Source organism: Lissotriton helveticus, chromosome 1_2 (genome assembly GCF_964261635.1).
Source record: "Lissotriton helveticus chromosome 1_2, aLisHel1.1, whole genome shotgun sequence".
Lineage (NCBI taxonomy): Eukaryota > Metazoa > Chordata > Amphibia > Caudata > Salamandridae > Lissotriton > Lissotriton helveticus.
Genome location: NC_136058.1, coordinates 176,072,265 through 176,087,773, shown reverse-complemented (window position 1 = coordinate 176,087,773; position 15,509 = coordinate 176,072,265). Strand labels below are relative to the sequence as shown.

Genomic DNA, 15,509 nt, shown 5'->3' with positions numbered 1-15,509 from the left:
GTGGTGTCTGGGGGTCGGACCACAACTGAAAGACCTGCAGCAGCTGCTCCTTGATGCACCCGCAGACGATCAGGAGGGCAAAGCTCTTTGTCACCAAACACCAAAAGATTCCATGTTGGTTGAATTCATGGGGAAGATCCCATCCCAGCTCCCAAAGCCCTTCCCGCAGTGGATCGTCATTGAGATCTAAGACTTCAGGTAAGTCCATGAAGTAACATAAAAAGCCAAAGTAGGTTCTGACCCAATCCTGCCATATGTCCCCTGAAAGGGCATTATTGCGTCATCGTGTCTCCACGACCTGCTCCGGAAGTAATTCCACAGAACCAGCTCCAACCCTATGCCAGCCTAAATTTCCCAGGACTGCTCCTCAACAACAGGAGTTTCATGAGGCAATGTTGGCCATCTTTGACCAAGGCATTCACTTGGGGAAGCATTCCAGTGGGCATGGTACAAATGACTGTTATGCACATTTCCACTGTTGTCTCTCCTGCCTCAAGATCCGGATATATCGGGCACAAATCATCTTCGTAACCCCAGACTGAGCCAGGATGGTGTGGCACCGAGAGTGCCGGAGCATTTGCATTCTAGTCAGGCTGCAGGAGGACTTCCTGTCTGAGCACCAGGACAGGGTCCTGCATCAGTCTCTCCACAACCTACTCCTCCATGCATGGAGATTGCGATGTGACAAATGCTTTTGACTTGCCAGCCGAGGTGGTTGATGTCATCTCAGTGGGCATAAGTCCTTTTACAAAGTCTGGTCTGAAGCACTGATGCCTTACAAGCCTGACTTTCAGATTCTCTTTTGTTCCTTCTTTAGTCCAGCAAGGACCTGCAGTGGACACTTTGAAAGCTTATTTGTGATGGTTATTGTTGGAACTGGGGTCACCAGCTCCCCGAGGGTAGCATGGCACGAGCGGGTAGGCATCCGAAAGCACATGTGTTAAGCGATCATGCAGCACACACTCACACTGAGACAGAAACCTGGGCACGTAATACATGACTCCACTCCCAAGCTTGTATAAAAACAAGTAATTTGTATTAAGATAAATAGTTAGATAGGGCAGGATCAGGGAAATCATAAATTAATTTAGAATACACGTGTCTCAAAACTTGCAATCAATAACGGATGAATAGATATTAATTGATCAATACATATTAGATATTAGATAAATACATTTTCAGAAAACCACAGGCCTATCCTTCGCCTTGCTTCTTGACAGCACCTGTAAAAATGCATTAAGGAGACAACCAAATAACATGGCATTTGTTCCTGCAGGTATTTCACCCATATTTCACCAACCATAAATAGGTGAATAAATAACTGTAGGTTTCAGTAAATATAGCACTGTATAGGAGAAAACATGTCATTAGAATAAACATCCCCTAGTGCAGGTTTAACTAGTTCCTTAATTAGGAACACCCAATTTATGCATCTCTCCCAGTAGGAGTAGACATTCCCTAGATCAGGGCTACACAGTTCCAAAACAGTAACATCTCCTTGTGCAGGAATAAACAGGGCATTAAGTGTGGAGCAAACATTTCCTAAGTATAAATATCCCTTGTGCAGGTTTAACTAGTTCCTTAATTAGGAACAACCATTTTAGGAATTACCCCTAATAGGAGTAGGTATTACGCAGTTCAACAATAGACGTAACCTTTTCATTGTAAATATGCCCATTTCAGAAACCCTGGATAGGCATTGCGTTAGCCATTCCTTCAGCCGGATTAACACCTTTAGTGAAGTAGGGGTAAACATTTCAACATGAATATCTATCTCCTTAAAAGCTTCCCATCCGTACATTTCAGCAATCCTGTCTGGAAAGAGATAGCGTTTCTTTACACAGCAACAACCTTTCCTAGCTGGAAGGAATAAATAGTGCCTTATATAAGAGTAAAATATTTCTTCAAAGTTAAACCTTTCCTTTCTCAGGAATAACCATTTCAGCTACATTTCATTACCTAGAGCATTACTCAAAGCATCTTTAAATTAACCTTTCATTAGGCATTCAATACAGCATTTCATTAAGTCCGGGTCATCCACCCTCAAACTAAGTTGAGGATCTCTTTACTCTGGAATAACCCATGCCTAAGATAAGGAGCATTTCCTTAAGGCCTTCAACAGAACATTTCACTAAAGCAGGTAACCAACATATCCCTTATGCCAGGATCAACATTACATTCCAACTGGTTACTTTAATAATTCCCCTTCCCCTAGTCAGGGGTTAACTTTCTGTCATTGGAGATCCCAAGGTGTCTTTTGGGGCTCTGTCTAGTTCTAGGCCTTATATGGGGCCAATGGGGCCCAGTCACCAGTTTCCAGCAATTAATGAGGGCCAATGGGGCCCAGTGACATCTTCCCCCGGGGAGGGGCGAACACGGGGCCTTACCCGGCCTTCCGCCCTCCTCCCCTGGGGGATTACCTTTTATCTTCGGCCCTTTCAAGGCCCTTGCGGAGATTTCTGCTGTCCTGGAGGGCCCTCGCAAAGTAGAGCCGGCCGCCAATAGCAGCGCGGTCGGCAGAATGGAGGGGGCGCGGCCGAAGTTGCGGCGCCCCCGTCACGTGAGGCGGGAGTCAAGCCTCAGGCCCAGCAAAGCCCGACCAAACTACGAGGCGGCATTCTTCAACCTCCAGAGGCCACAGCAGGATCTCCTCACCATCGGGCAGGCCGCGATGATGACTCCGGCCCTCTCCACACAGAGGGGGCGGCCCTCTCTTGTCACCGGGGGCCGCCGTGGGGGCTACAGCAGTGCTTTGGGCCCCGTGCTCTACGACGGACGTCACGGTGAGTGAGGGGCTAGACAGCGCCTCAAGGGGGGTCGCGCTGCGGGCACAGTTACAGCCCTAGGTACGGGGACAGCAGCGCGATGTCAGTCAGGGAGGCACCCAGCAGGCCTGAAAAGTGTGGCGCCTGAGGGGCCAAATATAGCGCTCACCCGAACAGTGCTTCACAGGCACTACAGCGCTTCAGGTGCGGGGGAAAATCATCCATTGGCACAATAGTCTGGAACAGTCCAGCGCCTGGATCCAGAGTTAGCGCAGAGGCCTAGCGCTTGGTCAATTACAGCAGGTTTCACAGCGCTACCACAGGGCACGGCATTTCCCAGCCAGTCACGCACTTGGAGGCATAATACAGCGCTCTTCCTCACAGCGCTCCTCTGGAGGCACACAAGAAAGCACTTGAGGCACTAACACAGCGCTTCTCCAGATGAGGGAAAAAGACAGCGCTTAATATAGGCAGTCAATAGCGCTTACACCAATAGACTATAGCGCTTTCAGGGGCACAGCAGATGACAGCCTTAGCGCTGGGGCCAAATTCAGACAGTTCTGGAGGCTAGCGCTTCAGCAGTAGCTGACTTTAAATAAAGGCAGTTCACACAGGTCAAGCCACACAGCAGTGGCAGGTTAGCGCAGGGACCCCAGGTGGCGTCAGGGGGCACAGGGAGCGACACAGCGCCAATACCTGGTTAGTTCCTCAAAAGTCCTGTGGTTGCTTAGTTTCTTCTTGGCGTGATGTTTCTTGCGCCCTTAGTTTAGTTGCTTGGTTTCTTGTTCCTTGAAGGGGGGGATAAATTGGTGGCTGGTGTTCCAAGTTCTTCTCAGCCAATCCCTTCAAGTGGTCCCTGGGGGTTCCCTGCCGCGGGGTTAGGTCAGTGGGGGGGTTACAGGAGTCCTCAATACTTGTAAGGCAACACCTAGGCCCTGTCTCTTCCAGTATCATAAGACCCTGTCCTGACCCTCACTGCCTATCCTCCTGCGTAGGTTCTTCCCCAGGTCTCCCCTCAGTCTCTGACAGGAAAGTTTCCCTCCCTCTCCTTTTATAGTGCCAGTTGACAGTTGGTAGTGGCAGTTGGTGTCACCTCACCTCTTCCAGAAGGTTCCAGAGGCTTCCAGGAGGTTCCACCACTCTACCTATGGGCAGGCTGGCAGGCTAAGATGGATACATTGCCTGAGGGTTCCAGCCAGCCCCTGGCTACTAGAATGCGCCAACGTAGACCTCGCTGCAGCAGCAGAGGTCAGTGGCGGCCATGTTAGGGGTAGGAAGTACCTGTACTTTAACACTAGTTTTACACTACACATGCCTTTCTCCACTACACAAGGCCTACACACTGTTGTTTCAATAGGGGCATTCTAAATTAAAAGGGGTAAAAAGCAAAACAATTTCTGGGGAAAGGGCCAAGTCCCACAGTTATTTTATGGCAGTTGGACTGTTCCTAGTTAAAAATGCATTTTGGCACCTATCCAACCTAAAAGGAATGCTCATACAGGTCCTCATCTTACAGAAGAATTAAGATGGCTGTTGAGATCTGTCAGAAGCTCAATACTCCATGAGTGGTTCCAGGAAGCTGGATGGCCGTTAAATGGCTTATGTCTCCTGGTTCATTTTCATCAATGGCTCCTCACTCTTTTCCATCACCTCCTCACCACCCCCACAGCAGCTGTGTTCTTTGCACGTGAAGGACTGGTGCTCCTGGCCTTCCTCAGTAGCCGGCTATGGCCTGGGAGCCTGCTGTAGTCCTCAGCTTTTGCTACTCACCACCAGTAAACATTGGGTCTTCATCCCCTGTATTGCATCTTTACTTCTCTTAGTGCATCGCTTGTTTTAGCTCATGAGTACACCACTGGGTGGTAGCAGCTGATTGGAGAGATTCTTTGAGGACACCTGGAGGGGTTCCTATGAAATGTTTTTTTGTTTGTTTTTTTCATTTTTATTTTACGTTCGCAGTTAATGATTTTATTTTTCCCTTAGTGAGTATTGGAGCCTGTTGGTCTTCGTCCAATACTGGATGAACAACAGGAAGTTTTTTAACTTTCCGGTGCTCTGGAATTGTTAATTTTTAATATAGATGTGCGTATTGGCTGCAAAGGACTGTTACGGCATTAAAGCTGGACAGCATAGATAACACAGTGGCTAAGTAAATATTGAAAAGGGGTGGGATATATAGAGAAGGCCTAGGACTGCACAATGAAGGGCATTACCAGCGTAGGGAGCTTCTGAAAAGTGACTCCAGTAGCTCCAGCATCTCTCGTATTGCAGATACCCTTCTTCCCAAATAAGCCGTTGCCACTGGTTTAATGACGAACTACATTTTTTGGAACAGAGAGCTACTGGAAAAGAGGAAAGATTGAGTCGACTAGATAACGCCAGGAAATACACTGATTAATTCGAAAATTGTACAGGCACTTTCTTATCCTCACTACGACATGGCAACATTTACAATAGGCAAATATATGAGGGATATAGTGACTCAAGGGAACCGAAGTTAGATATTTAATATTCCTTGATACTGAAGTAAATACCAATGTATTATAATTGATATTTTTTCACTTAATATTTATGTAATAATGTACAGTGCTTAAGGGCATTGCTAAACCTCACTGTTATTTTCGAGTTATTTACACCTTTTCAGTGGGAATTTCATTTAATAATTTTCAGTCGTAAGAGAAATGTCTTTTCAAGATGGGTTGACTGGTATCTTGCGGGTGTACCTATGGTCTCCATCACAGCTTTCTTAGGCAAATTTGCGGGGATGTTTCTGAAGCATACTATTACTGAGGCCTGATCTGCAGAGTTAGAAACAATACCTTGGTAAGTAAAAGGGGGTAGAGCTAGAGTTCTTCTTTTTAATATTGCCGAATATTCACTGGAAGTAAGTTATTGTTAGGGTGTTGTAATGCTTTCTCCCCTTTGTTTACTTCAGCTCAAGCATGGGACAACATGATGAGTGCCTCAAACAGCCAGAGCCCTAACCCCAACAATCCTGCCGAATACTGTTCGACGATCCCACCGCTGCAGCAAGCTCAAGCATCAGGCGCACTTAGCTCTCCTCCTCTCACTGTCATGGTACCCGTGGGAGTCCTGAAGCACCCTGGGGCAGAAGGTAAGTCATAACATTGATTTTCTTTTCTCTGACATTAAATGTTGGTGCACGTTTGAAACAATTGCGTCATTCCATTGAATGGAGCGATAATGGGACCAGTGGGATCTAAGCAGCAGCGTAGCCATGGGTAAAGTGGTGAGACAAAATGAACTTCATGCATTGTTAAACGCCTAGAATCTGTACTTCACTGAAGTGTATCTGTGTGCTTTATCCTCAAAGATCATCGGTTCTTCAGTGTCCTCAATTATGTGCAAAGATTTAATTTAAAAATCATCAATTTGTAGAACATTATCTCTCCAAGCAATGATGCAAGACCAGCACTAGGTATAGAGGGAATGAAAGCTTTAAAAATGAACCACATGTGCTGCACAGCATAATGTGGGCTTCCAAAATGCTGGCTTGTTCAGTGACACATCTGGATTTTAACTTGTTGGGCTTCGAGCACATCGGAGTCAAGGTAAAGTCCAGCTACTGTACAATGCACTAGAACATGGAGATATTTTCCATTTGTCAGAATAAATATACGGAATTGGTCCTGTCTTTGTGATGGAACCTTGCTGTATGGACTTTTACGTTCTTTTAAACTGTAAATCTGTCTGGTTAAAACCTATATTCAGATCTTTCTCCGTTTGGTGTTCAGTTTGTAATAGCTCTCTTTAAAAATCTGAAATGTTATCTTTCCCAGTTCTTAATTTTATTTGGGCGGTGTTGAAAAAAATCTAGGAGAATGAATTGGGCTGTTGGTCATTGCAACAGTTAAATTTTTGTATGAACAAAATGACATTTAGAATTACCTTGATTCACACAATAATTTAATTTTTAATATGCCTTGTAATGATGATGACCTAAATCTCCAGTGTGGTCAGATCCTTGAACGTCAACAGGCAGATGTAAGATTACTAACAGCAATTTGAGAGGTATTGCAACATTAAGTCAGTGAGACTTGAGCCAAATGTAGTGAAATATATTCGCAACATGAACTGAGCCTGTAAACTGTCTCCAAAATGGCATGGTCCGCTGGTTTTATGTGGATCTGTGGATCCTAAATGTTTGAAGTCACACTTTCTGATTAGGAGACTGGTCCTAACAGACATGGCTTTCCAGTAGGATGCACTTTTACATCTTTTGGTTAAATAGCTGCATCCTTCCCGATCATTTTAAATCTTATACTCTTTGCAGCCATGCCTTCAGACACAGCGTCGTGAGACTGTGCTGCAATAGCACCTACAACAAACTAGGGCAACAACACAACAAAAACATGACTGCCTGTTTGCTTGATTAAACCTTCTCCTCTGTCTCCCACTCGAATTCCTGTTGACTCTCACAGAGAAAGGAGACTGTGACTGGATGGTAGGGCATATGAAAACAAGTAGTTCCAACATATGGAACTCTGCAAAGGAGAGCTGTCCAGAGCTAGGTCCTGCATGCTCTTGTTTTTAGAGCCTTCCTGAAACATGCTCCTTGCTTGTTACTGCTTGCCGTTATTGGAGCTCTTGAAGAATATGGAAGGATGCATTTAGATCTAAGTAAATTACAAAATCCTAGATTGAAAGGAAAGCTGTTTAGATTAACTACTCCTGCCACATCTGGGTGACTAGGAAACTGTCTGTGGCATGGGGGAAGGGGGGAGCTATGGGCATTATTTTACCCCTTACTAGCTTCAAAAGGACATTTCAAGTCAGCTTGAAGTTCCATGACCTCATAATAGCTCTCAGCCTGTGGTCTTGTTCCTCTTTATGTTCTTGTAACTCATTGACGACTTGGAAAATCTTTATAAAGTACAGTTAGGTGTGCAATATTCCATTGATGGGCTTACGAATTGTTTAATATTCACTGAAAAAGCCATCATTAACAGAATGGTTTTGTTTGCTGCCTGGGGGAAGAGTGGGCCTAGGTTAGTATAAACAAGTTTTAATTTCCTTCAGTCAGTGTCCACTATTATATTCATTTCATCATACAGGGCCCCAAACTGTCTAGCATTGCAAGTAAAGATAGCTATGCAACTTTGAGGTATTCCAAACTTTCACATGATGTTTGAAATTACCTCTTCAATTGCATAACGACACAGAAGGTAGAATTAACGTTCCCATTTGCTGACTTTTTCACATTGGTTACGTGGAGGTCTTGATCCAATATATCAACATGATTTCGAATGAATGTGTGTTGTAACAGTTGTTTGGATTGATGGTTGGTTCTTTTATTAATTTTATTATTTCCAGGAAGCAGTGGTTGCATACTTTGCTATAACACATACCAATTTTTTTTAAATTTAAATAAACCCACATTCAGACAGAATTCATAACACAAAAGCAAATAAATAGAGAAAAAGAGAGAGACAAAACCATGAGATATACAGACAAATTCTCCTCCGATTCCCCCCTACTGTTAATCAATGGCCCCCAGATCAGTCGACCCCTTGCCCTCCCACTTCTACCTTTACATTTATACAATGCCATCTCCAAATTAAATATATAAAAAAAAAGTCTGGCATACCATGCCCGATAAGTTGGAGGGTCTTCATCCTTCCACATAGAAGCAATCATTATACCATAAATGGCTACAGCCACAAAGTATAAATAGACTTGAGACCATTCTAGCTGTAGGCTTTCATTACATTCAAATATCAACATGGTATGAGTTAGAGAAACAGCCCACCCCAGATTTTGACATAAAAATCATTCAATACTTTTCTTCAATGCATCCAATTTACAGCAATCAGAAAACATGTGTACTATATCGCCGTGCCTTGACCACACCTAGGGCATTTGTATTTATCCCTTTTCCCCCATGCCCAAAGTTTGGCCAGGGTGAAAGAGTCTAAATATAGTTTCAAAGATTTGGGCTTTAAGATTTGCCAATAAAGTTTTTTTAGCTAGCTCTAATGATCTACAGATATCTACATCCGGGTTATCCAATTTACTCGCCAACCCACTTTCTACCCTGGCGATATCATCCGGAGTAGCCTCCATCAGCATTGAATACAAATCCTTAACTCAAAGCTGTTTTTTCGTTAAGTGTTCTAAAAGCGGTATGCGAACAAAGTTAATAGGTTGTCTGACCACTGTTTTTATTATCTCCCTTATTTGGATATATTTTTTTTAAAAAGTGTTAGGATTGAGCCCATATCGTTTCTGAAGTTCCCCAAACGAAACGACCCCGTTCAGGTCGATAATATCTCCTATATTTTTGACTCCTGCCTTTTCCCAAATTATACTTATATCATCATATATTGGTGCCGGTAAGACAGAGGAGCGCCATAGAGACACGTACCTCTGGATATTTCCCAATTTTTACTTACTTTCCGCCATACATTCCAGGCCGCTCTTAAGATCTTAAAACGTGTTTTTTTATAATAGCTACCCTCCAACTGCCTTAAAACTAGCCCTTGTGCTAGATTACCAATGGCTAATTCGTAGATAGATGGCAGGATTTCATTGTCCAAATCCACTGCCCCTGCCGAATCCCAAGCTTTTGGCCTAAATAAGATACTCATATGTTGCAGCATTACAGCCCAGAAATAATATAGAAGATTAGGAACTGCCGGCCCCCCATGATGTTGTGGTAAGGTCATTAATTTTAACGATCTCCTAATCATCTTATACCCCCATATAAACTGAGAAAACAGCCAATCTGCCTTTTTGAATACTGAGGTTGCCGGTTCCAAAGGTATACACCGGAATAGATAAAACAGCTTAGGAAACATCGTCATTTTAATGACATTTGCTCTTCCGATGATGGATAGAAGTAGATTATCCAATCTCATTAGAATCTCCCTCCATTTATTTTTTTAAGAAAGTGTCTACCTCCGCTGTAATAGAAATCCCAAAATAGGTGGCGGACTCCTTCCTTCGCGGATCCTGAAATTGCGTGTTCCTAGTACAAACCATTTGTGTTCTGTCGGTATTCAGAATATATCTCTGTTTTCCAAATTCTGCAGCCAGCCTTTCAATCTTATCTATTGCAGCTTGCGGATCAGGGGTAACGGCCGCGATGTCATCGGCGTAGGCCAACACCTTGGCGTTATAGCCCATAACCTCCATCGGTTTGATTGCACGGTCGTTCAGTATAGATCTAACTAAGGAGTCTATATACAGCGCAAATAAGATAGAGGAGCAGGGGCACCCCTGCCTCGTACCGTGAGTGATCCTAATCCTACCCGACTCCTTCCCCATTACCTGTATCTTTGCAGGTGCTTCAAAATACATAGCTTGGATTGCAGTTAAAATATGTGGGCCGGAGGGAGGAGCCAAGCTCGCGTCCGAGATGGCCGCGTTTTAGCTCGGCTCCGATCACTCTCCTGTCTGCAACAAATATCCTGTACTTTATCCTGCCCCGGGAAGTATTCCACGATGTGCAGTGGAACGACGATAACTCACAGGCACTTACCGTTTGCTCCGGTGATTCCTGGGTGTCACGGATCCTGAGTTACGCCCCTGTCTGCTTCGGGGCCTCCGGAGCGGCCGGGCCTGGCACTCCTTGGCGGCGCCCGGGCTGGAGGGGGCGCGGTGGCCGGCCCTTGGTGGTGGTGTGGAGTCGGTCGGAGGGGCCGATGTGCTAATAGACCGATTGCGGCCTCCCGAGCCTGGTCCGGCGGTCCTGCGGCCTGGTGTTGGGGAGCTGACTTCCATGGACGGGGTTGACCGTACATCTGGCTCGTCTCCCCTTTGTTCTCCGGCCCGGCCATTTTGAGTTCCTCCGCCCGGACTCGGAGAACGGTGCCGGTGGCGTGTGGGGTGCCGGCGCATCGCCTTCTTCTGGTGGCTCCCCTTCCTGCCCTGGTGGCACCTCCGCTGGTGGTTGCCGGTATCCTGTTTTGCCCCGCTGATATCCGGGCGGGGGTCGGTGTTCGCAGCGGCCCCGCCGGGCTTCTAAGATGGCGGCCGGCCCCATGATTCTCGGCCTTGCGGGGACCGGCGATGCGAGTCTGCCGCGCGGCACGTTTGCTGAATACTGTAAAGGTGAGCCTACGCTCCGCGACATCCTCGCCGCCCTGCGCTCCTGGGGGGCACCCATGACCGCACCGACCGCTATCCTGGAGGGGGGTCCCTTTGTTGGGCCTGCCGGACCCCCCTCGGTTTGTGCGGCTTCATCTCTGTTGTGTGCTGCTGGAACTTTCCTTGGGGTCGTGGACCTGGAGGCTGCTGATGGTGTGGATGTGCGGGGGTCCGCTGCCCTTCTTCGTCCTGTGCCTCCTTCTGCTCCGGAGGTTCCCCGGCTGGATCCCGTCTGGACCGACCTCGATGGGTCTCCTTTTCCTCTTTTGCCTCACATGGCCGTACGAAGATCCTGTGACGGTGCCGCTGGACCGGCTTTCTCCGTATTCTCATCGGAACTTTGCCTGCTTTGCCTGAAGTGGTTACTGTACTTTCTGGATCATCCGGGTCACGATCGCTACAACTTGAGTGTATTTTTGATTCGACTCCCTGTTCTTCACCTCCTGTTTTATGTGATCTGGTTCCTGGTGCGCTGGACGATTACAGTTTGCGAAAAACGAGGGCAGGGTTGAGCTGATCTTGCCTCTGTGGACTGTTATTTTGTGGTATGGTTGGGTGATCCGTTCATAATTGTATGATTATGTTTGATACGTCTTTACGTTCCTGGAGCTTATCCGTGTGTTTATTATCTTCCCGTGGGCTCTGAGTATTTTCGGGCGGGGGGGTGGGAGCTGAAGGGGTTTTGATTATGTGGCTCCTCTCCCGCTGTTTTTTCCCTGTTTTCCCTTCCCCCCCTTTTTTCATCTAAGTGATTCTTTCTTTCTTATATTTCTCTATATTTCGGGTTCTAATTAGGGCGACAGGCACGCTGCTGGGGGGTAGGCCATAGCCTTCTGCAGGGGTGCAGGGTGGGCTGTGCGGGGTGGTGGGGGGGTCTGTTTATTGTATCTTTCCCTGTTCCTCTTTTTGGTTCTATGGCTCTTATGTATCCCCTGATTTCGTGGCGCGGTGTCGGCACATAGCCCCCCGGGGTGTTTGTGCTGGCATGGCCCTTTTGGTATGTCTGCTGTCACGGTTTACTACGCATTCATTTCTCCTGTTGCCACTAGTTCCATGTGCCGAATTAGTATTGGGTGCTTTGTTAGCCGTGGGGGGCGTGCACTGAAGCTGCGCCCTCACTTTCCCCCTCCCCTTTTTTGATGTCCTCTTCCTCCCCTTTTTTAGGTTTTGCCTGGCGAAAAGATGCGCTCTGCGCATCTTTTTCGCGCAGGCGAAAACCTAATGAGAACTGTAGTGTGGGTTTGGGTCGGCCCTCGTCATTCATTGGCTGGCTCCATAAATGGAGCCTAGCCATTGGACGAGGGGCCTGTCCGTCAATGCCGGACCAGATTCGGGGGCGTTCCTGAGATTCTTTGGCTGTTGCCGACGTCACGCGACGTCAGCCGAAAGCCGGGAACGCCCCCGAATCTGGTCCGGCATTGCCGGCACCTGCCTTCCTGCTCCTGTTAGTAATCTTTTTGCTGTCACGGTAAGGGCCTTTTGCAACACCCAAGACTCATATAGTTTAGTGACATGTGTATTTGTATACCGCAGAATTCATTCGGGAGGGTAGTCTGCCGTAGCCAGGATTCCCGATTTCCCTCGATTCTGTAATTATATTCTGTCAAAATGTTTGACGGGCCGCCGCGCTGCCCGCAGCGACCCGGAAGTGACTAGCCGGCCGGCCAATCCTAGCGCGGCCGGCCGGAAGTGCCCGCCCCCCCCGCAGCCCACGCTTCAAGTAACCGCTCTGGTTCCCGGAAACCTCTGCTGAAAACAAAGAGAAACTGGCTACTCTAGGTATGTCGCTACTTTATTTTAAAATGAAGTTAGACTCTTAAACACAGATTTTAAAATGTGTAATCTTTTTGCTGTCACGGTAAGGGCCTTTTGCAACACCCAAGACTCATATAGTTTAGTGACATGTGTATTTGTATACCGCAGAATTCATTCGGGAGGGTAGTCTGCCGTAGCCAGGATTCCCGATTTCCCTCGATTCTATAATTATATTCTGTCAAAATGTTATCCACAAAATGTAGCAATCTCTATCAAAGTATTGGTGGTTGGTCGGAGCTCGTGATAGTTAAAAATCTTAAAAGAGCACCAGCGTGTTGACGTCTGTAGATTGTTGGCATTTGTTAGAGAACTTGAGCTTCGCACCACTAATAAATGCGCGTTTGTAGTTGACGTTTTGCATCTACAGAATATATTTCCCCAGTTTCAGGGCAATGTTGTTGAGTGTTCCTCGACTCGTGGAGTTTATTGGAACCAGCCCATGGTAACTTTGTGTCAGAATAGGAGGGGCTATCTGTATTATTGAGATTATATGAATGTGCTGGTATTTTGGGAATGCTGTAAAGAGGTCCGTACAATTTATTTTATCACATTGGTGAAACAGGATTCCCGACAAGCGAATAATTTTGTAGTTACATTTTACTTGTGTTAATCTACTGTTTATATTACACTTAACCAGGCCTTTTTCCATGCATGCCTCTTAATGATCTAAACAACAACCACATATCAGACGTTGCAGCCCTTCTATTGTGGGTGACAGATGCTAGCCTGACCTGCGGCATACCATTCTTCCTGTCCTATCCAGAGCTCACCGTATTAATGAACACATCTTCTGAGGGCCGGTGAAGTAACCTGGATGGCGTGGAGAACAGAGATTTCTTATGTAGCACCATCAACATACAACACCCTGCCTGTATGTAAAGGCTCTGAGGCTGTGTTTCGTGGCTGCTCAGCGGCATATACCACTGTTATCCATGACAAATTGGTGCTTCAGACTTCAGCGTCATTTCTCGCATTCTTCTCTCCCCCACATCTCATTATGGAAGAGGAGAGGCTTCACCATTTGGAGCCTAAATGAGGCCTTAGTTATAACAAAGACACGACTGAGAAGCACCTAGAGGACAATCCACTTTCTGTGCAGGATGCCTGCTGGAAACAAAGGTTCCACACCATTATTTTCCGCCCTCCGCCCTGCTCTGCTGGGCCCTGCTGCTGCTCTGCGCCCCGGAGAGCTCCGCGCTGGTAGACTTCTCATGTAAGACCCTCTCTGCTTCCCAGCCTGTCGTCACCCAGCCTGCCCTCTCCCAGCCTGCCCTCTCCCAGCCTGCCCTCTCCCAGCCTGCCCTCTCCCAGCCTGCCCTCTCCCAGCCTGCCCTCTCCCAGCCTGCCCTCTCCCAGCCTGCCCTCTCCCAGCCTGCCCTCTCCCAGCCTGCCCTCTCCCAGCCTGTCCTCTCGCAGCCTGTCCTCTCGCAGCCTGTCCTCTCGCAGCCTGTCCTCTCGCAGCCTGTCCTCTCGCAGCCTGTCCTCTCGCAGCCTGTCCTCTCGCAGCCTGCCCTCTCCCAGCCTGCCCTCTCCCAGCCTGCCCTCTCGCAGCCTGTCCTCTCGCAGCCTGTCCTCTCGCAGCCTGTCCTCTCGCAGCCTGTCCTCTCGCAGCCTGTCCTCTCGCAGCCTGTCCTCTCGCAGCCTGTCCTCTCGCAGCCTGTCCTCTCGCAGCCTGCCTACTCCCGGCCTGTCCTCTCCCAGCCTGCCCTCTCCCAGCCTGCCCTCTCCCAGCCTGTCCCCTCCCTGCCCTTTCCCAGCCTGCCCTCTCCCAGCCTGTCCCCGCGCTGGCAGACTTCTCAGGTAAGACCCTCTCTGCTTCCCAGCCTGCCGTCTCCCAGCCTGCCGTCTCCCAGCCTGCCCTCTCCCAGCCTGCCCTCTCCCAGCCTGCCCTCCCCCAGCCTGCCCTCCCCCAGCCTGCCCTCTCGCAGCCTGCCCTCTCGCAGCCTGCCCTCTCGCAGCCTGCCCTCTCGCAGCCTGTCCTCTCGCAGCCTGTCCTCTCGCAGCCTGCACACTCCCAGCCTGTCCTCTCGCAGCCTGTCCTCTCGCAGCCTGTCCTCTCGCAGCCTGTCCTCTCGCAGCCTGTCCTCTCGCAGCCTGCCCACTCCCAGCCTGCCCACTCCCAGCCTGCCCACTCCCAGCCTGCCCTCTCCCAGCCTGTCCTCTTCCAGCCTGTCCACTTCCAGCCTGCCCTCTCCCAGCCTGTCCCCTCCATGACCTTTCCCAGCCTGTCCTCTCCCAGCTTGTCCACTTCCAGCCTGCCCTCTCCCAACCTGCCCTCTCCCAGCCTGCCCCCTCCCTGCCCTCTCCCAGCCTGTCCCCTCCCAGCCTGTCCCCTCCCAGCCTGTCCCCTCCCAGCCTGTCCCCTCCCAGCCTGTCCCCTCCCTGCCTGTCCCCTCCCTGTACTCTCCCTGCCTGTTGTCGTGTCCCGGTGGCAGCAGGCAGCAGGCAAGAGCGTGCACTGCGTCCCCGAAGTAACAGCCCTAAAGCAAGCAAGAAGTACGCCCCCCTCCCACCAATCCCTGTTAGGTAGTGGAAACTGTCCAAACTGGGGTGCAGACAGCCCCTCTCACCTTTCGGCCTGGTACCACTGCACCAGCCGCACTACTTCCCTACTGACCGTTCTTCACTTCAGCCCCGTCTAAATTACAATTCCTGCTTGTGACCCTTTTGCCTACTTGTGCTTGTTTTCGTGACCCTGTTGCCTGCTTGTGCCTCCGTGTGCCCCTGTTGCCTGCTTGTGCCTCCGTGTGTCCCTGTTGCCTGCTTGTGCCTCCGTGTGCCCCTGTTGCCTGCTTGTGCCTCCGTGTGCCCCTGTTGCCT

At 48.6% G+C, this 15,509-nt stretch overlaps 1 protein-coding gene across 1 annotated transcript in view; it reads left to right on the top strand.

Moving 5' to 3' along the window:
- ZFYVE9 (zinc finger FYVE-type containing 9) overlaps positions 1-15,509 on the top strand; it is a 676,896-nt gene that overhangs the window by 369,111 nt on the left and 292,276 nt on the right. The window contains exon 6 of the mRNA XM_078670659.1: positions 5,701-5,880. Coding sequence (XP_078526785.1) covers positions 5,701-5,880 — 180 coding nt within the window. The remainder of the gene's footprint in view (positions 1-5,700; positions 5,881-15,509) is intronic.